This window comes from Engraulis encrasicolus, chromosome 21, assembly GCF_034702125.1.
Source record: "Engraulis encrasicolus isolate BLACKSEA-1 chromosome 21, IST_EnEncr_1.0, whole genome shotgun sequence".
NCBI classification, from domain to species: Eukaryota; Metazoa; Chordata; class Actinopteri; order Clupeiformes; family Engraulidae; genus Engraulis; species Engraulis encrasicolus.
Window position 1 is genome coordinate 8,110,969 of NC_085877.1, and position 23,558 is coordinate 8,134,526.

The window sequence follows — 23,558 nt, forward strand, 5'->3', positions numbered from 1 at the left end:
TGAGGGGAAAGCATTAGGAAGTGACCGTAAGGGTATTACAGTTGATTCATGTGTGCACGTAACATCGGGTGAGTAACAGAACATGTGCGCAACGATGCGACACGCCGATATGCGAGGATCTTCGTCCAAATCGCTAGTCGCATGCATCATCGCTAACTGCGTTTACATCGCGTGCCGCGTGTAAGGGAAATGTTAGTTGTTGACATGTATGGAATTCACTTCAATTTGTGCTGTTTCTTGCTTCAGTTGTGGACAAAACGATTGGCCAAACTCACAATAGAAAGCCTTTGCTGTGCTACTGTCCCAGAGAGCTGAAAAAAAAACCTTCATAGAAGAAGTCACACTTAACAGGGGTGTTAACCAATCCAATGAGTTCTCTCATTGCTCTCTCTCTCTCTCTCTCTCTCTCTCTCTCTCTCTCTCTCTCTCTCTCTCTCTCTCTCTCTCTCTCTCTCTCTCATAGTAGCCTACTATTTACCCATAACAAATGGTGAATTTCTGAGCCCTTTTTAATTTGTAGCCTATACCACTGAAGGCATGATAATGCTTCATCATATTTTAGAAATAGGGCCTATGTGCCTTTTATATACCAAATGTTTATCATTTTGAAATTGTTTCAGTTGTTTATGACTTGTGTATGACTGAAATTATCTCTGCATACTATCAGTGCTGCATTGCTTTGTAAAGATAGGCTATTCAACACACTTTAAAAACACACTGAAAAGATACGGCCATAGTAGCCTACTGAAAACATTTTGTTCATAATAATGGTGATTAATAAATGGTGGTCTTAAATTTTCATACTGACATCCTTGAATTTGACTTGGTAGATCACGGCAGACCATCAACTTCAAAAGTAGATCTTGGTTAACAAAAGGTTGGGCATCCCTGCTATAGAGAGAACCACAAGTGCTTGAAAGACAGGGATCAAAAGCCTAGTCAAGTTGTTGTAGTTTACTTGGGTTTGGGAGCAATATAAAAAACCTTCAGAGAAGGGACAGTTGGGATGAGTTTACTAACACTCCCTAGGCTTTGTTTTACAGTTGTAATGAGTTTGGCGACAGACCTTCATTGACACAGCAGAGGAGACATCGGGCTGCATATAGAAATTAATGTGTAATGAATGTGAATATAGACATAAATGTGTAATATGTTGTTCAGCCCTTTTAATGGGAGGAATTTGGAAAAAACTGGCCCTGTGACCAGCACCCCTCATGTAGAATGTGTACGCCTACAGATATGTGTGGGGGAAAAGGCATAGCCTACCCTCTAAGAGCCTTTTTGTCTATGCGTTAACAATTTCACAGTGCTCTTAAATTCTTATCTCTGCTCCTATTTTGTTTTATTATTGTTTCCCAGACCCCTGCATGAGGGACGAATGAAACTGTGTTGTAAACAGAAATTATTCACTGTATTGCATTTTTTGACAATGACAATGTACTACTATTATACAAGTCATGGGTAAAATCTTATGTAGCCTTATTTCTCAAAATATAAATGGCTGAAATATAGGCCCAGGCCTACAGTTTCTCCATGCGCCAATGTCATACTGTAGTCATTGTTTTGCCGTTTTGCATTTACGCTGCAAGAATACACCCCCCACCCCCCCCCCCCCCCCCCCCCCCCCCCCCCCAAAAAAAGGCCCGTGTGAGAAACCCTCCCCCCTGGACAAAATAAACCCCGGCTGCCCCCATAGTTTCCAAAATTTCTGTGGGAAACACTGTAACCTGATGTACTTCAATCACATTCTGCAAGCCTATTGTATGGAAAAAAGAAAACAATGTTTAAACATTTAAAAACATTTTTTTGTTTATTTTTTGTTTTCTGTACCTGTTGACGTGCAGCAAACAGTCTTTTCTGAGCTTTTTTTTACCCACTCCTGAGAACCCGCCCCATCTTATGGAACGGATTGATTATATAATATTTCTGTATGCAATTGTACTTTTCATCACAGGGAATCTTTCATCAGCTATGCAAGTTAAGGGTTTCTTGGCCAATTATGCTCAGGATTTAAAAAAATGTAAAACTTAGACAGTCACAAGGCCCACATGAATTGAGTTTTAAGAGCAATACAAAAGGTCAAATTGTGCCATACATGTGTGTATACACACACACACACACACACACACACACACACACAATATTTGGATTGTACATTTGGTAAACAAAAGTTCCAAACGAGACAGGGATGTAAAATATAACAAGAGCTACATGCTGAATTTCTGATGAAGCCATCGGAGGAACTTAACTTGCATAGTTGATGGAAGCCTTCTCTATTTAAGAAAAAAAGGTTTTTTTCCGTTATGATTTGTTGTGGTTTTTTTGCACTACACTGGAACTTTATCTACTTTTATGAACAAACAGAAACACACAAAAAAGGTAACTGTTGCACGGGCACATCAGGTAGCATCATGTCATGCACTGCTCAGCAAACTACTCAAATTTCCGCAGCAGCAGCACACAATTAAAAAATGATGCTGTATTGGAGAAGCAGAAAAAGCAGTCTAGGTGCACACGGATGAAGAGGGGGGTAAGGAAGGAAAGTTTCAAACGCCTATGCTACATGCAGTGACATGACCAACATCCCAAGCATGTAACCCACCGAAGGCCCAAGTCTTTTAACTAAAAAAACCTCACCTTGCATATGTGCTACATATGATGACTTTTGCATAGGTCAACAAACCTTTGAGACCTCTCGAGACAATAAATAATTTACAAAATGGGTATGGACAAACTGTAGCCACAGCCACATAACCATAGAAGTTACACAAAATGGGCAAATAAGCAACTTTATTTTATCTTATTTATTTTCTCAACTTTGTAGCACGTGGGTGTGTATATTCTTAAATCTGGAAGCGTTAAGAGGTGGGGAATTTAAAATAAATTGACTATTTAATTAATATCTCAAAATCAGGAATCATGTCAAGGTCTTGAAAGCTAAATCTACTTTGGAGTATGGTCTGCACAGTAATTCTCATTAGACTCTTTTTTTAGTCTTCTATTAATTAAAAACGAAAAACCTTTAAAAAAAAAAAAAAAAAAAAAAGCACCAATTTTAGAGGGAAAAATCTTATTTAGTGTCACATTATGTAACTCAAAGTTAGGATTTTTTTTTTTATTTTTTTTTATCTTTTTGTTTCCAGTGACTTTTTAGAGCATATATTGCATGTAAGAGAAACAAAAAAGCAATCACAAAAATAAAACTTCTCATATTTGTTGTAAAGAAGGACATGAGGAAAGGTGCACACTAACTCCCTGTGGTCAGAGCAGCAAGGGGCGCCGACTTAAAATCAAAAGCAAGTCTCCATTCAAAAGAATTACTCATCCGCTCAAAAAAATCTCCTCAAATCCTCAACAGAGCAAAATAAAAGTTCTGAAAACTAGGGACAAAATATTTTTTCTCTCTTTTTTCTTCTTTTATGTTTTTGTCTTTTTGTTTTTGAGTGTTTTATTTTCCTTTCGGAGACTACGTCAAGTGTCGAAGGAACATGCACAAAACGTTAAAAATGATTTAACAGCTATTTTCAAAATCATAACAGACCGTGGGAAAGAAAATATGTATGAGGTCACGTGAGACTGTCTGTGTAAATGCTTTGACTTCCTGGTCAATGAGGACTAATTCGTTTAGAGGAACTATGAACAAACAATGAAAAATGAATGCCCCATACAACTCCATCAAAAGATATATCTTACAAATTCCTTTTTTTTCTACCAAGTTTCTTTTCTTTTTTGTATACCGGTAAACACACAAGATCAGTGAAGTTGTGTGAGTGGGGAAGAAAGGGAAACTTATGATGTGGAGATATTAGAGTTTTCAGTCTTGTTTTCACTCTGCCACTGTTCCAGACTGAAGTTGAGGATGTCACATTGTGCCGCTACCTGAGAAACACAAGACAAACAAAAAAGGTCAATCCATCATACTGAACACAGCATTCCTGCAAGTGTAACCCAGGCCATCCAGCAAAGTCCACCACTCAGGGCTTGAACTCGCCACCTGCCAAGTCAACACAATGCTTCAGTTCTGCATAGGAGGCACAGGTACGATACCACTGGGCTTAAAGTGATACTGTCCCATTTTTGGAAATAAGCTTATTTTACACCTCTCCTTGAGTTAAATGATTGAGTTTTACCTTTCTCCTGTACGTCCTGCCTTTTTTTTTTACCTCCAAGCTAGCAATTAACATTGAGTCCTATGAGACCAGCTGGCGGCTAACTGGTCTCATAGGACTCAATATTAACTGCTAGCTTAGAGGTAAATTTTGCACTGCCATAAGGGCGGGTTATGCTCCGTTTAGAGCCTCAAAGTAGTGAGTCAACGCAGTGAATATTGATTTATAGCTCCATTCTAGCTGCGCTATCCGTTTCCGTATGAAAAGGGAATAGAGTAGGGGGCTGAGCACACATTCCTGGGGCGCGCCGGTGCTGAGGCAGAGTGTGGAGGAGGTGAACTTGCCCAGTCGCACTGCTTGAGGCCTATCGGTGAGAAAGTTTAGAATCCAGCTGCAGAGTGAAGGATTAAGGTTTAGAGATTGCAACTTTAAAGGATTTATCCGGAGTTGGAACAAGTTTGCCTGATTTTGCATGTTTGGGATGAAATACAGTCACTCTAGAGCAAAATCAAGGCAAAAGGATGCGTTTTGAGAAAGTTTGATAATATCACGTTAGCCTCGTTAGCCATATCAGCTATGCAATATGAAAGATGCGGGCATCGTTTTTCGGCGGTTACACACATTTCAAAAACACAACATTTTAAAGTCTTGCACAGCTCAAAACAACGTCACACGTACCTCATAATATGTTGAGGGTATCCACACATAAACCGAAGTGTCCAAAGCCCTTCATGTATTCTTGAAAGGTCTGCAGAATGTGTTTTGTGAAGCTACTACCTTGAGAATATCTTAATTACGGTCAAGACAATTATTTGACACTAAAGTCCACCGAGTGCGTCGCACCATCAGCTGTGGTTACTCGCTATGGAAATAATCACAGCTGATGGTGCGACGCACTCGGCAATCTACTTGGTGGACTTCAGTGTCAAATAGTTGAATAGTCAAGGTAGTAGCTTCACAAAACACATTCTGCAGACCTTTCAAGAATACATGAAGGGCTTTGGACACTTCGGTTTATGTGTGGATACCCTCAACATATTATGAGGTACGTGTGACGTTGTTTTGAGCTGTGCAAGACTTTAAAATGTTGTGTTTTTGAAATGTGTGTAACCGCCGAAAAACGATGCCCGCATCTTTCATATTGCATAGCTGATATGGCTAACGAGGCTAACGTGATATTATCAAACTTTCTCAAAACGCATCCTTTTGCCTTGATTTTGCTCTAGAGTGACTGTATTTCATCCCAAACATGCAAAAATCAGGCAAACTTGTTCCAACTCCGGATAAATCCTTTAACACTAGTTTGGATGGAATAATTGTGTTGAAGGCAGAGCTGTAGTCGATAAAGAGCAACCTCACATAGGTGTTACTGTGATCAAGATGGGTAAGAGCGGTGTTTAGTGCAAGGGCAATGGCGTCATCAGTTGATCTGTTTGACCTATAGGCGAACTGAAGTGGGTCAAGTGCAGCAGGAATAGATGATGTGATATGCATCTTGATAAGCCTCTCAAAGCACTTCATGGCAACAGGCTTCTGTATGTTCCAGAGGGATATTGCAAGGACCATACAGGGCGCAACCCCTACATTTTAAAAAAATCTTTGTGTATTTTCGGCCATGCGTTCATACACAGTTTGCACGCACCTGAAGACTCATGATAAATATTTATGCTTTCGTTTGCATGGACTGGCCCATATCGCGCAGGAACGGCCATCTCATTGACAACGTTTTGAACGAAAATATTAGTAAATAATTCATAATTGATAACAGTAGTGCAGGTACTGGAAAAGAGTGAAAGCAGTTGGAAAATCCGACGGCAGCCTACTGTCAACGTGTTCTGTTTAATTAAATAATCAAACTCCAAAGAAATAGTCTAAGGGAAATTGTTGGATTATTGAGAAGACAAAAGGTTTTTGGAGAAATGCTGTCCCCAAAAAGCTTAATCTAACTGACAAAAGAGGAATGCTCACGTTTTGTTCCATCCACCTGGTGTTTGTGCAGCATCTCGTCGTGCTTTCTCATGCCCAGGTTAAAATAGTCTTTTTTTTTTTTTTAATTGTGTTTATTGATTCTTTCAAAAGAATTGCATAAGTCACATTAATGTCCTCACATTTTGAAAAATAAAGAGTCTTTACTCACGGCGACTATGTCGCTAATATTCTTCATCGTGCTCACTGCTCAACATCTTCCTCTAGCTTTTTGACCTGAATTTTGCATTTATACGACATATCACCTTGCTTTTCGAAGTACTTCACAAACTCCGTCTTCAGACCTTGCCTCGCGGGGCACACGTGACGCGAAAGTGCCGGGGTCAGTGGCTGGCTGTATAGTGGCTTCATATTTTTGAAGGATTAAAAACTGTTGGCCTGCAACTCGTTTTCAATTCAAAAACACGTCTAAAACAGCACACATAATCAAATAAATGTTATTTTACAAATTGTATAATCCAACATTTTAATTTGTGAGCGCATCGGAGCGAACTGGAGCGGAGGGAAGTCATCGCTCTGGCCTTTCAATTCATAACCGCTCGGCGCTCTAACCATATTTCTACCGCTCTGCTCCCCTGCTTGCTCCTCGCTCACAAGCTCCATTTTGTAGCTACACAGACTCGATGACAATGAAAATGAAACATTAAATCTTTATGTTAGGTGCATTTGACGAGGACAGGTCGCATGAAGCGGAATGTTTCCTCGGAAACACTGTTCAACTGCCCAAATATAACTTCAGCGTCGTAACTTACTTGCAAGCGCACGTGTTGTCTTTGGTTCGTGTAAATAACTGAAACGACAAAGTACGGGCAACTTATTTAATGAAGAGCTCACACAGTCCGTAGCCCGATGAAGGTTAGAACAAGGAAGTAGTTTGTTCTCGAGGACAGAGCAGGCTGGTCGAGAGGACCAATCACAGCGTCTCCTGCTTCTGTCCCTCCGTTGCTGTCTGCATCGTCTAGTTTACTCCTTGTATTGAAGGAAGATTTGAACAATCATCTCGCTGTCCCTACCGTTGTGAAACGGATAGCGCAGCTAGAATGGAGCTATAGGCATGAACCGCCATACCGGTACTTTGCTCCTAAATGTGCGTTACGCCCCTTTATGGGTGAAAACAAACCGAATGTCTCGTCAACTTACATGCTAAATCGGCTTGCCTAAATGAACAAATTGACTTGCACGTGGAAAACGTCACGCCGTATAAATCAATATTCACTGCGTTGAGGCTCTAAACAGAGCTTAACCCGCCCTTCACAATTTTGGGGAGGTGCCCCCAGAGAACCTGCGTAATATATGGGGGGGGAGTGTGTGTCTTCACTCCGTTAACTGCGTGGCTCACTGCATTACGACGCAGGGAAGTTGGTCTCGAGGCATAAATCACCCTATACTCAGAGAATGGTTGAAAGTACAGGAGAAAGGTAAAAATCAATCATTTACTCAAGAGAGGTGTAAAATAAGCTTATTCCCAAAAATGGGACAGTATCATTTAAAAGGTGTAGGCCGATAGTTCAGCATCACATCTTGTATGAGGCTTCAAGAGGGAGGTTTACTAACATGCTACCACTGAACTCTGTTAGCTGGCATCCGTTACATAAGCAATTGCTGTCTCGAGCAATTTTTGAAGAAAAAAAAAAATTGCAAAAAGCAATCAATAGTTAGCATAATGATTGTATCGCATAGCCTTTTCACATCGTATTTAACTTTCATCCAAATTTTTTAAATTAAAAAATAAACACAAATCCATTTGAAATGACAATGAAACTGAATAATGTATATTAAAACCTTTTTTTTTCCCAGTCCAGTATGACTTGTGATGCTGCTTTGATGCGACCCATGTATTTTAATAGCCATTTCTATTTGAGTGTACTGGCATGCCTCCCTTTCATGGCATTTATTTTGCCATGTTCAATTTTAGAATAAGACAATTAGTAATAGATACCTAGGACAACATCCTAGGGTCGCTTTGGAAATATTGTACAATACAATATAATACACAGCCTGGCAAAAAAATGCTGCAATAAAAAGGTCACACATGCTAATTTGTTGTGTTGGACAGCTTTTAGCTTTGATTACAGTGCACATTTGGTGTTGCATTGGGTTCAGGATGCACAATACATATTTTTTACACAGACCTCAACCTCAGTGAGAATCTTTGGGAGGTGCTGGAGAGGGCTTAACAGTGTTCAGACAATCACCATCAATACAAGATCTTGGTGAAAACTTAATGCAACATTGGAAGGCAATAAATCCAGCCATTGTAGAAGTTTATTGAAACAATACAACACCCGATGCGTGTTGTAACCAAAGCTTAGAGCTGCGTCCCATTACTTCCACTTCCACTTGAACTTCAACTCGTTTGGAGAGAAATTCAAAAGCTAGTCATTCCCTCGACAATAAAGAGAAGTCGAATTTTTCTTGCTCACAATGTGGACTTTAATCCGCAACTTTGGGAGTCATTTCATGTTAAATGCTTCTAATAGCTTGGCAGAAGCAAACTTTTCCAAAGTAAGCTACCCTGCTTAACTGTCCATAGCAACCGTTAAGCTTAGCTACCGCTAATTGTGCAAAGTTAACTAGCGAACACTAATGTAGGCCAACCAGCGAACTAAACTTGATATTTTTTTCCAGTAAGGCGGGTTTATTTTGTCTTTATAGACTATTTTTATGTTTTATTTTAGATTTTTGAATAATATTCAAATAGTGGCCATCTATTTCCAAGTAGTGAGTTCGCTGTTCCCTCTGCTAGGACACCAAGTTTTTTTTGTTTTTTTTTGCTTTGCCGGTGGGGTTCGCATAGCATTCTGGGTAATGTGTTCTTTCACTCGGTCGTTAGGGGTGGTCCTACCCCCACTCGGTCGAAGTGGAATTTTAAGTGTCTTTTTTGCACTTTCACTTGCCTCCCTAATCAACGGGACACCCTACACTTTCACGGGAACGCGTGTTAGGGGTCAAAACGAGTGGAAGTGGTAGTAATGGGACACAGCTTAACCCATTGATGCTGGATGTTGCATTGCGCAACATTGGCCTTGGCACCTGGAGTTGCATTACGCAACATTCAGGCTCATGATATTTGAGACAACTTTATTGAAAATCTCTGCTTGTTTGAGATGAATGAACACATGCTAATGAAAGATGAGAGTCTTAGCGTTTAAATGCAACTTATAGCGTGTTTTTATGTGCTTCAAAGGCTGAGATATTTAGGTTTTTATAGGTTGAGGGCAGTTTTTCTTAAAAAGGGCTCAGGCATTCAGCACCCTTTTTTGCAGGTGTCTTAGGCGTCAATGGGTTAAGTCGGTCCAACAACATATAAGAGCGCGTTTCCTTTTTTGGTGGTGACTTTTTTGTGGCCATGCTGTGTAAAGACATTTGTGTGATGGAGAGGCTGAAGGAAGTCGCATTCAGCATGCCATTGACAGAGGATATGGACTTACCTGTGCACTGTGACACAGAGAAGACAGGGGATATAAGAGAACTCTGCCAGTAGCAGTCACTGTCTTGAGAGTCAGCCCTCTCATCATCCTTGTCATCCAAAATAGATAACTGTGGGAAAAGTACAAAAAGGGCAATTATTTCAGCAGAACAACAACAATAACGCCCTCGAAAAGCCTGGGTTTGCCTCCTTTGCAGTAGTTGTGGCTGTTCAATGTTTTAAATAATTTAATAAATGAAGACCTCCCCCATAGTCTTGAGCAGCTAGTGCAGCAATGCTTCACCATGAAAGAACTAAACATTTATTTCCTAACAACTGCTAACTTCACAAACACCCATTCATAGACGAATCATGAAAAAAGATGCACAATGGTAAATATGTTAGTCCTATACCAGCTTTTCTCCTGTAACTTAATATATTAACTTCACTTATATATAATCTTATCCATTCTGTTCAAAAACAATGTCTACTCTATTGTGAGTCTATGGATTGAAGAGACTTGTACATCAGTGCAATTTGCTTAGGTTAGTAACATTGACATCACTTGACCCCAGTTCTAGCTTGTTTGACAATTATTTTAAAATGAAGCACACTCAGCACTCAAGCTGCTCAAACCCATATACGTAAGTTGCCCACTAATGTTGCATGGCAGCAGTCGTCTTCAGTGTGCTAATGCAAATTTCAGACATGGCTATGACTACTGCGCCACACAAGTTACCTGTTCACCTTTTAGCCTAGAATGCAAACAGTAAAATAAGACTGAAGAATGCTGGCGTCAACTTGGTGGAGAAAAAAAGTGTGTTAAGAAGATCATTTGCAGAAAGGCACTCCTCATTTATTACAGCCAGGATTGACTTCACTCACATTTTAGAATATGCATGAAGTGCAAGACCTTTGGAACATCTCAGTTTCCTTAACAAAATGAGAAACATTACAGAACATTGTAGCCACAAGTGAAGTTAATACTTTCAGTTCCTTTACAATTCAAAAAGTGAAATTCTGAGAATGCCATAGAGAAAGTAAATAAATTAGTAACACTCACCTCATGCAATCTGTCAAGGTGAACCATTGTCCCCTGCTGATGTGGAAGCGCGAGTGCCTCCCCTGTTCTGCTGGGCTCCTCCCGTTGAGCCTCGTCACTGGAGGACAACTGCTCTGCTGTCATCTCCACCGACATGGACTCCACTGCTGCCGCCGCCGCCGCCAGGAGCTGACAGTCGGCAGCATAGTTCTGCTCCGGCACCGACAAGAGCGCGCCAGAAGAGCCCTCCTGCGAGTCCAACGAGGTCTGAGCGCTCTTCTCCATGCCGGACTTTTTTAACCTGGGCAAATATTTCCCAGACTCTAGTTCTGACTTGCCGTAATACGGTCCCTCGCACTCGGCGTCCTCCTCCAGGGGTTTGAGGTCGGCCTGCGGGTCTTCGAACACATTGGCCTGGACCAGAGCGGGAAGACTGCTCTCCTCTTTCTCGGACTCCACGTCAGACTCGCTCGCCACGCCCGGGGAGAGCTCGGAGGTGGAGATTGGTCGGAAGTGAGTTCTCGGGGATATGCGTATGGCACGGTACTGAGTCTGGTTGATGCCATACAGCCGAGAGGAGAAGATGCTGCTGCTGCTCTCCGAGTCCGAGCAGAGAATGGACTTGGGCTTGAACCCCGGACTCAGTGAGGTCATGTCATTGGGCTCAAAGCAACACTCCACACGGAGCACTTGTGAGAAAGGACTGCTCAGGCCAAACGTCGAGAACGAGTAGTCCTGGTCTGGCTCATCCCCGTACAGGCCCGAGCACGTCCCTATTAAATCTTCATGGAAGATAAATGAGAAACCCTTGGTCAGTCCGTCTCTCTTCACCCCTTGGTGGTCGCTCTGCCCAAAAGAGACCAGCGGCCTCCAGATGGGCTTGCTACCAGGAGCAAAACAGGCTCCTGTGTTCATGAACACGTCAGTGCCTGCAATGGTCACCACGTCAGAGGCCGCGGCAGCAGCAGCACACTGCAGCAGGCCCTGGGCGTTACCGGATGGAATGGCAGCCCAGTCGTGATCGCCGCCTCCGAAAGACCTGAGTTCCCCGTACACCCCCCCAAGGATAAAAGATGTGCTGTCTTTGTCTGGGAGCGTGTCCCAGGGCTTTAACGGGGTCATGTAGTCGCCACTTTCCACCTTGGACAGCTTATTTTTGGCCAATTCTTGACCGGCGTCGCCCTCCTCCCACAAGTGATAGACTGAACACTGCACTGCCTTTTTTTGCGAGGCCTGTGGGTGTGCAGTGCCGCTCAGCTTAACTTCATTGCAGCCACAGTGGTAGTCCTTTAAATCCTCCAGCAGCAGCCCCTCATACGGAGGTTTCTCCTCGGCCTGTGTCGGATCGCCGATAGCCGTCCAAATGTCCTTATTAATCCCTGAGGTGTAGTCTTTGTTCTGTTGATTTGCATCATCAAATATGCCAGTGTTGTACTGCTCGCCCTCTTCTGTCTCTAATGGTATACCGCAAATCGATTCCAGTTTGGATACGTTGGTTTTTGAAACTGTAGGCGTCGCCTGTTCTTGTGGTACCTCTGCAGCGTCCTTCAGGAAGTCAAGAAGATCCTCCTCCAGATATGTGGCTGGGATGTACGGGATCACTGACGTCATCTCATCGCCGGTGATCACAGGCAGCTCCTCGGCCGGACCGCTTATTTGCTCATTGTCTGAACGAGTCTCCTCCGAGTGAGACCAAGGGCTGCAAGTCCTCGTCGAAAGGTTAGAACAGTATTCAGTTCCGTCAAAGGCACTATTTTTGGTCCAAATGAGCAAGCGAGACTGCTTCTTGCCGCCGTTACCGTGCGGATCTACACCAGAGCTATCTAGACCGGCTTCGTTTGTTGTCTCAAGCCGACAGCCGGTGATGGGGTCGCATGGAAAACAACAAGTGGGGCTGTCGCACTGCAACTCGAAAAGCGAGAAGCAGCTGGTGCTCAGGTGTGGCCCATCGCCACCAGCGACCTCCGCAGCATGGGAATCCTCGGACACGTCACACATACTAAACATTGTATTATCAAATGATGGGGAGAGCTGGTGAGGAGGGGAGTCGCCCACAAAGCTCTCTCGGTCCACGTCGCCCGAACTGGACGACGAGTAACATTCACAGACATGGGCGATACTCTCAAAATCTTCCCAAAGAAACCCCCCCTCAGTCCCCGTGGCTCCCACCAGTGACTCTGTATTTATTGCACTTTTCCCATGCAGTGGAGGGCCGTCTAGCACTAAACATTCTCCCTCAGACTCTCTTTGTTCATTGTTTTTTTGGCGAATCATACTCAGGATTCGACTCTCTTGGACAGAGTCTGAGGCACCAGGATCCAACATGGATGGATAAATATCGACTTCATAGAAGTCAGTGAATTCGGACAGATGCTCGTCATCTAAATCTTCTCTACTACTCTCCTCGTATTGAAGGCTGTACGAGGTCCTGTTGAAGTCAACAAGCTCCTCAGTGCCCTCCCCTGGCAATTCGACAAAGTGCCCGTCGACAAATGTCCCCGCGGCCAGGTAAGCCCTTTGGAAACCATCACTCGCAAAACAAATCCCTTGCATCTGCTCCGCCAGCCTGTCCATCTCCACTTTGTCTCCACTTGTAGGAGAGTCTGGGTTGTTCCTGTACGTCGTTTCCAGCTTGCTCCTCCTGCAGCTTAAAGGAACAAAGTATTCTGTTAGGGGTTCTGTGTACCATAGTGGTTCTTCTACAAACTCTTTCTTGCTCCTTCCGTCGTGAAGCTCAACCCCACAAGGCTCTTTTCGGGTTTCTTTAAGAGACCTCTTTCCCTTTTTTGCGCTGCAGACTGGTAGCTGTTGTTTGGCGGGACCTCCCACTGCGCTTCGGCGCTCCTCTTTCTCAAGCGCCTTGAAGGACAGTTTCACCTGCCCTTGGCTACGGAGTTTCTTGCCTCGGGTTGTGCCTCTCTCACGGGACTTGTGCCTCATCTGTGTGGTCTTGCTGGTGGATCGTCTCACGTGGTCACCCTGGTTACTGCTGGAGCTGGACCCGGCCTCGCTGGAGCCAGAGGAGCAGGATCGGGGGCGGTACGTCCCCTCTGACCTGCTCCGGCCTTGCTTCTTGCCTTGATAGACTCGCTCGTCTCCCAATAAAGAAGATATCCCATGCTGTCTGTTCTCCTTCTCTTTCTTGTTGCGTTTTTGCGGAATCCTTTCGCTGATTACAGATGTCGTGACTGTACTGGTGCCTGTACTGTTGATCTTGGTGGTTTCATACTTGGAGACCTCACTGTCACTGACACAATCTTTAGCAGCTGAGGTCTCGGCGCTGGTGTTTGGGGCGGCTGAGAATGATGTGCAGGATTTGTCCTTGTTCCAAACGGTCATGATCTCCTGAAGACAAACAGATTTCTCTGACAGGGGTGGGAAGGCTTCATTGTACCTGGCAAAAAGGAAAAGAGATACTATTATAGTAATGGACTGTGATATGGAAGTTTGTAGTGTGTGAATTTAACAGTGCGACAAGGCTTGTCAATGCATATTTTGTAACGGTGGATACACACCGAGATATTTGCGTTTGCTTAACGTGTCCGGAGCATTGCAAGTCCAAGAGGTTCGCAGGCTGCCTTTTCAAACTGCACAGTCAGCGTTCTATCCGTGGGCAGCAGCCATTCATTTTCAATGGAAGCCGCTCATTGAACGCGGACGTCCGCGCAGGAAACTAGACTTAAGCTGGGCTTACAATGTGCGACTTTTGCCCCGATTTGGCACTCGCACGACTTTTTGAGAGTGGGGCCGATTTCTTGCTCAATCGCAGAATCGTGAGTCTCGCATCGTGCAGTGTACATGGGGTAACGACAAGCGATTTTGCCTCACGATCGTGCAATCGCAGGGTCGCAAGAAAATCAAGACTGTTTGAAATTCTGGTCGTGGCTCGTGCGTAAATCGTACAGTTAAAGCAGTGCTACGACCCGATTTGACACTTCACATGCACAAATGAATAGGGCCGTGCAATTTGCTGTTGAGCACGACCTCATCTCCACCTCAGGTGCGCATGTTCCCTCCTCTGCAGACCGGGGAAACATGCCTGTCGCGTTGTACGGTGGAAGCATTTCGCTCGCATCCGACTGTCGGCTCGTGTAGTGTGAGGACGTGAGTCGTGAGTTGTGAACTTTTAAACAGTGAAATTCCATCGTGCAGTGTGAGCAGAAGCTTAAGACACACGACACGAGTGAAAATATCGCACAGTGTATGCCCGGCTTTAAGTTCTATTTTCAAGGCGCATCGCAGACATGTCCGGTCTGCCGCTCGCGGGGCCGGACATGCGCCGCGCTTACACCGCGTTCCTGTGTGCAAGGCATGATCGGTTTTCATGTATTCTAATCTAATCGTTTCGGACTGATACCGGACACGTTAAGTGGACGTCTCACGCTTGCGGTGTGTAAGCACCGTAAGTTGGTGACCTACATTTCCAGTTGGTCTTTCAAGGATGGTGATACAGCCAGCTCTGGAGAACGAAGTCCTTCAGATTTTTTGCTCGTTTGTCTCCCTCGTTCTTCAAGACAGAAGGAGAGTGAAATGTATGTAAATGACAAATTACAAGTTACTTATTTCAAAATGTATTATGAATCTAAATGATTAAAAAAAAATTAAACCTTTCTGTTTATTTTGCAGTTCCTTCAGTCTGGAGCAGAGTTCCTCAACAAGATTCTCAATTCCAGATGTCTATATAATCAGGAAGAAAAATAAGAAAACATTAACTCTGTCTCAGTAAGTGATTGGCCAGAGGCATAATACTTCTATGATATCATCGGTTCTCATGTCTCTCAATTCAAATAATTGTTTTCAATCTGGTAGCACCGTCTTAAATATGGCATCGGTTTAGTTAACTTTCAGCTCCATTGGCAAGCATAAAATGCCTGGGTTGTAAGGTCAATTACAGTTTGATTGTACAGCACAGCTTATGCCAAGGCATTAGTTTTGGAAAGTGCTACCAAACAATCTCTCGATTGCTGCAAACATTAGACATTAGATCAAAATATGAACAAAAAGTTCTGTTACCTTTTAAGTCATATATTTCATCCCATACAACCGACATTAAAAATACAGTATATTGCAGAACTACAGCCTAGAATTAATGACTTCTGTTGAAAATGATTATCTTACTTCATCAGATGCAGAACGCAAGCACTGCACAGCTGCTTGTTTCTTCATCTCTTCCAGACTAACATCTGAGCCCCCCTTCCTGCGAGTCCTGGGCCACTTCTTTCCTGCTCCCTTTTCCCAACCCAAAAAGATGTCGTTCTCCTGAAAGACATTCAAAAAGGGAAGTTAAGTGTTAAATATGAACATGCTAGCAGAGATTTAATTTCACATTTGACTCATTGAATGTTGGCAGCCAGTTGGCAGTTAAAGTGTGTGGTTGTTACTACATTTCGTACTCGTTAATGGAGTTTTCAAATTTCTAGTTCTAACAAATATAAAAAGCCTTCAAAAGTAACCTTTTCAAGGCTATTTATGTAAATTTGTTAGAACTAGAAATTTGAAAAACCCATTAACGAGTACAAAATGTAGTAACAACCACACATTTTAACGTCTTCAAAATGAACGGAAGTTAAGATCATCCTTTTTTTTCTTATTTATCAAAAGCTTATCAGTTCCAACACGCCCTCTCTATCTCATTGATGCCGTCAGTCTCCTAGCATTGGCATCGGTCAATAAAAATGAATGCCTGTCTGGTCATAGAGTAATTTGCCTTCCAAGCAAAATATCTCAGACGCACTGCAAACACTTTCCCCTGAACACTGTTATTCATATTGGGAAATCAGTAAGTCTACACTTGATGTCATGTCAGAAAGGGTTCAAGATTCAAGATTCAATATTCAAGATTAGTTTATTACGTCTTATTATAGGTTTGAAGCCTATAAAGAGTAAAAATTGTTGTTTTTTTGCGTCCTCAAAAAGAAAAAAAGAAAAATAAAAAAAGAGGGAGGGGGGGGTGGAAAAAAGTGCAAAGAAAGTGCCTTGTCTTCAGCATGAATTCAGTAATCTAACTGCTTGGTGGAAGAAACTACTTTGGAGTCTGGTAGTGTGAGATTTCAGGCTTCTGTACCGTTTCCCAGATGGTAATATAGAAAACAGTTCATGGTTGGGGTGACTAGGATCAGCCAAGATTTTTTTTGCCTTCCTGATGCTCCTTCCCTCGAATAGCTCCAGTATGGAGGGTAAGTCACAGCGCATATGTTCTGAGCTGTACGCACAACCCTCTGAAGAGCTCTCCTGTTGGCTTGAGAGCAGTTCCCATACCATGCAATAATGGTCCCCGTCAGAATGCTCTCAATGGTGCCTCTGTAAAACGACCTCAGGATCTTGGGTCTCATCCCAAACTTTCTCAATCGTCTGAGGTGGTACAGACGTTGCTGGCTTTTTTTTTACAATGTGCTGTGTGTGACTGTCCCAGGTGAGGTCTTCTGAGATGGTAACGCCAAGGAATTTAAATGCCTTGGGTTCTAGGCCTTGGCTAAGCCCCGTACTGTTACGCCAGGGACCTGAGTTCGATTCCAGATCAAGGTCATTTCCCAACCCTACCCCATTCCTCTATCCCATTAACTGTTCTCTTCAGCTGACCCGTCATAATTAAGACAAAAAGTTTTACTTTACATTTTTATACAATTATATGATTATATACAACAAACACTGAGAATCATCCTCTGCAGTTGTAACCCTTGTGCAGCCAGTCGCCTGCCATGTTTAACCGTTCTTTATCAATTTTTGTTTAGGCAAATACATATCTTCACTGTCTGCAGAAAATACTTGTTTTGCTTGATGCAGTTAATGTTGCTAGTTTGACGTTTTGAAATCCCCACAAGACTGCACCACCACCACTACCACATCTATTTGGCAAGGCCCAAAGTTATCACTTTGGAAATCTTTGGTTTTCTTCCTGTAATGGCAACAAAGCATTTGCAAAATCTCTTGCTCAAGACACACACGCACACACACACACACACACACACACACACACAACGTTAACTTAACCTGGTTTACTACTGAAACCAGCTTCCTAATATTAACTCTTGCAAGTCATAGTCATAGTAGCATTAAAGCTTTTGGGAAATTGGTCTCTTACTCAGTAGGTCCACACAGACACACAAACACGGTAAGCATCTCACCTGGTCTTGCAGGTCATAGTCGTAGCTATCGTGCAGGAGCAGGCTGAGCACGTAACGGGTGTAGACCATGGCATCGATCCCGCACTTCTCCAACTCCTGGCCCAGCCAGTTCTGCACGGGCCCCAGGGACTGCAGCAGAGACATCTTCTCTGAGGAGGAGGAAGAGGCGGAGGAGGGTCCGAGGAGAGCAGGGGGCAGAGTGGGTCTCAGCACACTTCTGGGAAGGGGTGAGTGCTCACACTCGCAGCTCCAGGGACGCATCGGGGGGGCCTAGGTAGTGGCCATCCTGATACGGAGCAGCATGATGACAGGTGCGAGGGGGGACTGGGCAGTTGCTCACAGGAAGTGCAAAAAAACTAAAATATGGGGGGAGATGGCAAGACAGATGCTTCACTCCAAAAGGAGCCTAAGCTGGAGGACTACATACAGGATTCTGTACTCTTCTTCTTCCACCGTTGTCTTAATAGGTCATTCGGTGCCCATTGCGGAGTCAGTGTGACAGGTGTTTGTTTTGAGGTTTTCTTTTTACCAGTAGTTGCGAAGACAAGGAGGGTCACCAAGTTCAGAGCTCACTATCTCATTCAGGAGTACATGGTGACATAGGGTTCAAGACCCCCTCGACCTACACACAGACAAAAACAAAGACACACACAGTTTCATCATTTCACTCAAAATTACAATTCCAGTTTCACAGTCTCCACAAGCCTAAGGCTTTTGCTCAAAATTAACCAATCCAACCTTTACTAACTTCACATAGGCTATTGAAATGTAACACTGGGTGTTTAAAACCTGCAATCTTTTTTCATCTGAAAAGTGGTTCAGAAACAGAAACCGGTATGCAAGACAAAAGCTATGAGCAATTGTTTATGACAGCCAACTTTTTAATACCGGTAATCTGGGAGACACAACCCCACTCGCAAGACAATATAACTCTCAGTGTTGGCTTACTACAAACAACTTGAACATGAGGACAGTACTCTGTCTTAATTTAGGAAAAGTTTTAACATAGTTATATTTGGTTTGAGTCACCTTATCTTGTTGGCATTCATGGCTAAGGTGAGGAGTGACCCTAGATTGATGCAAAAGGTATACAACTCTCATTGGCAAGGCCTCCTTGTCACTCATAAAGGCATGGAAAGGGTTGTCCTTACAAGGCAGCGTAGGGCGGCTTTGCTGTCACTTGTCGGTGTACTACTAACCGTTTGTGAAACTTATTCAAACATGAATGTGGATTCATACAAACACGTATATACACCAAACTTAAACACACAGACTTAGCGAAATTTGTCAGAGGAAAGAGTTCCCATTTTGTGTGAAAGACTTGTCATATTTATCAGTCTTGCAGCTGTCCTCTGAGTTATAATAACCAGCGTACGTTTCCAGCAACATAGCACACGACAGAACGGTTTTTTATGCCGCCTGCATTTGCTTCGTACCGTATACTCCCAGTTATAATGCACACACACCTCTTGTACTGAAATGACAAATGTTAGTGTCAGATATTTGCTTGTTACGCAGAACTAGGCCTCTTCGAAAAGACAACCAGCGTTAGCGGCTTAGCTACACCCAACGGGACAGTGACGTTAGCTTCATACAAATCTATCGCGCTGGGTACCCTTGCTCCAATGGTCAACATTACCAAAAAGCGCAATGTCTTGTTTTTTTACCCATTAGTTCTACGCCGAAACAAAATGTCAGCCATAACACTCATTTGCTAGCTGACATAAAAGAAGAAGCATAGGCTAATATTGAAGTACGCTAGTCAATGCTTGCTAATAACTCCCTTCCTTGACATTCTATGGCCTAGTTGACTTACATCATCGCGACTGTCAGCTCAGTGTTGATTTACTGATCGTTTTACTGCTTACTGCACATTTTAAAGTAAACTACTTTGCACACCATTACCGCTAAACACGAGTCATTACAACATTAGAACTAGACACTTCAGAGTCCGTAAATTTGCTAACTTGCAGCCAGTCGGTTAACGTACTTGTACTTGTTGACAAGCAAGGGTATGGAACATAACTTGTGAATAAAGACCAGCCAATTGGACATTCAATATGAAACTTGTCGAATTCAATTGTTGAAGTGTTGCTAGTGGCTCTAAGACATTCGTAATTTAGTAGTTATTCAGCTATTAGAAAATGTGCTATGCTATCTGAAGTCGCTAATTCTAGAATTGTTAGGAAGAAGGCTGATGTTATCTCCTGTCATGGCGCTACTTAACTAGGACTAGTTCAAGAGCCTTAACCTCATCCAGCGAAATGTGTTGGGGGATTTGGCATTTAACATTTGGCCAGCCGAAAAGGAACCGTGCATTCTACTGACTTTGCATCTGAATGAAAAACCGGAACATTGTGTAACTTCGTCTGCTCCAAACTATCAAACGTCAATTTGTATTGCGTCTTAGCGTTGTTGTGTCCTGTCCTTGTCTTTTTTATTCCCATATACAACTTACATAGTGCTAAGGAAACCACTCACTTTAGTAATAATGAAGCAAGTTACTTTTCCTGGTAATCCCTCAATATGAGAAGTCAAATGCCCCAACATGTCAAGTTTAAAATTCGGTAAAGCTGTTTGCTATCCCTGCTATGCTAGCAAGCAGTCTGTATGTCACTTGTCAAAAAATGTTTCAATGAAAACAATATTATCACAGTCCAGGCGTGGTAAAACATTTGATATGCCACGCGGGTACACATTTTGTGTATACATTTTACACAGATGCCGGTAGAATATCAATTCCCGCGAAGATGTAGCTGGTTAACTCTACAGGCCAGGGGAAGTTTGAAATGTTATTAGCTACAAGGAGGAGTGGTCGATGGCCTAAACCGGCATTCGATCAAGCGGAAAAAGCGAAATGTTAGCTGCAATGCTAGCTAGGCCGGAGCCAGCTGACAGCTAGCATGCTAGTTCACATCAGCCATTTGACAGAAGGCCAAAAACAAGCATTCATTCGTGTTTAAGTTGACAATACAAGTCCAGCCACATAGAGATCAACAACGACAGACATCTAACAACATATAAACATTACTTTATCGCCTACCTGCAGTCACTCACAGAGGAGTGAAAGGGGATAGTTGATGTCGCCTCTTTCCCGCTGCCCTTCCGAGATCGAGCGACGCAATCCGTCCGTTTCACATACCATGGGCGCAGCGCGCCGACCGCTAGTTGAACCATAAAATGAGAATCAAAATGTCATATCTAGGTCGAATAGGACAAAGAAGACAACGCATACAGATGTTGTGCTATGTCATGGTTATGCTATGTTTTCATTTCCTTGACTAGGGTAGACTGAGTACAGTTGAGTACAGGGTACAGTTTAGACAAACCAAATATCTCTGGATAACAACGTAACTCTGATCTAATTTTTGCTGTGGACATGCGCATCGATATCCTCCTTGATCATGGGAAATTTGAAACCAGCACAGAACGCAGATCCAAAGATATTGGGAAAATGCTGTTTTCGACAGGTCAGATTTACCTCACCAGGTTCCTTCAAAAATGAATATCTAATGACCATTAGTTATCCTCTTGATATAAGTTACATGATTGCAATCCATGATACGTGCTCTAAAAGCAGATATATTTCCTGACATCATAACAGTTAAAACCATTTTAATATCTTTATCAATGTGTGATCTGGCCAGAAGGGGACAGTTTAGACGCTAGCCTGTAGTGCTAATTTCACTATGTAAAACCAATGTAAAGATGCTAACGGGTACAGTTGAGTACAGTATTTTGCTATCGGCCATGCTATTAGCTCCCATGGCTATTACCTCCCATTGATTAGAATGGTGTCTCAACTGTACTCTGCTATGTCTCAACTGTACCCCACCGTTTTTTAGCTAGGGTACAGTCGGGACAAAAGTGCACCTTTTTTGTTTGATTAATTACATAAACATTAAACATCCTAGAGATATAATTCCTTGATTATATATTTGCCCACATCCTGAAAATATGTTCTGTCCAAAACAACTTTCTTTTTAGGACCTTTTAATGGTCTAATTTCTGCGTGGAAGGGGACAGAAATAAAAGTGTACCCAACTGTACTCAGTCTACATAGCTCTTCTCCGCTTTAGGTGACGGGGATAGAGAGCTAGGCCGTCGCCAGGCAACAAGACGAAACGCGTCTGTCCTAGAATTCACAGTTTATTCTTCCGCTACCTATTGCATCAGAAGATGAAGTAGTGCGTCTACCAGCCGTGGGTTCAGAGCGCACTGGTGATGTTCCCAACCAAATTATGGTTAAAAAAAATGTATGATAATGAAACGCTTGCAGACCCACTCAAGTGTGTTCATCACCCTCATATCACTGCAACAACTGCTGTAATGTAAATAGGCCTACGCAAGAGCAACTTTATTTCATGGCAGACGTTTTAGGATTACTTTCTAAAACAGAAGGTCTGTCTCGAGACAAACCTAGTTTATCTCGATACCCCAAAATCCTTTGTCAAAGAAGTAGACCCATCACCTTATTTAACTTAATTTGGAAAAAATAAACCACATTAATAGACAAAGTAACCCTATGATCGTGGTGGACTAAATGCACTAGAGATTTTCACTCCTGCACTTCAAAGTAGGATTAAGTTCAAAGACACTTAGCCCTAAATAAAAACAAGAATTGTATGAGAATCTACCATCTCAAGCTCCATGTGAGCAGTAATCCACACATTTATAGTAAAATATTTCTTAATGGTGTAAACATTACAGATAGAAAATGTAATAGGCCTAATAAGTGGTTAAGACAATACAAATAGGCAATAGCCTTGCCTACCCTACTAGGCCTACTCCAAGGTGTAAAAGTTTTTGGAATGGCTTGTTTGTCTCTGTTGATTGAGATAGGCCTACGACTTGGCCTGACCTTAAAAGAGATGATTTTTTGTGAACTGTATGTCTTTATTTTGAATCTTTTTATAGTTTTGAGAAAATACCATATTCATATGTAAATGGGGATCAGGAGGAAACCATATTTTGTTGCTTTCAAAAATGAACTCAAATTTTATTTGAACTCTTTAAGGACTGGACAGCCAAAAAGCCGAAGGGAATATTGCTTTGATGGCCAAATCATTTTTTCCTCTTTCGTTTAGTTAGTTATATATCCCGCCTTTTCAATGTTTGTCTTCAATAGCCTTGTTAGGCTACAATAAAATAATAATAATAATATATTTTTTTTAAAACGCTTTGAGCAATGGATGCAAAAATAGAAGCAGCTTGTGAAAGACTTAATTTCGCAGACAATTTGACAAAAAATGACTTAAAACACAAAATATCGGAAAAATACATTGGCCTATGGGTCGGACCTGTCCATGTCCACAAAAAGAAAAGAAAGAGAACAATCATCACACTCCACAAAGGCCAAGGAGTTTATTTCTCATGAATAGAATACAAAAAAAGTATAGGCTATGTGTAGCATATATTAAATGTCTAGGTCCACCAACAAAAACAATGTGCCTATAACATTTAAAGTTTCATATCAGTTAGCCTATGTTTAGGCTAGCACCTCACAATCTGTCAGATTTGGAGTGCTTTTGTAAAGAGGAGTGGACAATTATCACATCAACATGTGCCACACTGATAGACACTCACCCAAGAAAGATAAAAGTCAAAGGTCCTGCAACAAAGTAGTAGTATAAATGTGTGCATATTTATGCAACCACATTCATTTATTTTTTTTGTTATTTACTATTTTTTCCCTTTAAAGCTTTGAGTTTGCTTTTCGATTGCATTGTGCAGGTTAATAGTTTAGATTACAGGTGGAAAAGTTGTGACATAATTTTTCTTCTTGTCATTTTCTTACATCACAAAAATCTGGCATTTGAACAGGGGTGTGTATAAATGGCACTGTAGGCCGATATGTATTAAGCCTATTTCCCTTAAAGGGGTATGCC

General features: G+C 42.4%; 1 protein-coding gene across 1 annotated transcript; it reads right to left on the minus strand.

Moving 5' to 3' along the window:
- Window positions 1-1,783: 1,783 nt before the first annotated feature.
- On the minus strand, window positions 1,784-20,948 carry kiaa0232 (KIAA0232 ortholog). The gene is made up of 8 exons (XM_063187476.1): window positions 20,714-20,948; window positions 17,671-18,292; window positions 15,665-15,805; window positions 15,154-15,223; window positions 14,966-15,053; window positions 10,568-13,940; window positions 9,527-9,635; window positions 1,784-3,879 (listed from the first exon to the last, which is right to left on the minus strand). The coding sequence occupies exons 2-8, from the start codon at window positions 17,929-17,931 to the stop codon at window positions 3,863-3,865; spliced, it is 4,059 nt and encodes a 1,352-aa protein (XP_063043546.1). The 5' UTR covers window positions 17,932-18,292; window positions 20,714-20,948; the 3' UTR covers window positions 1,784-3,862.
- Window positions 20,949-23,558: the final 2,610 nt, after the last annotated feature.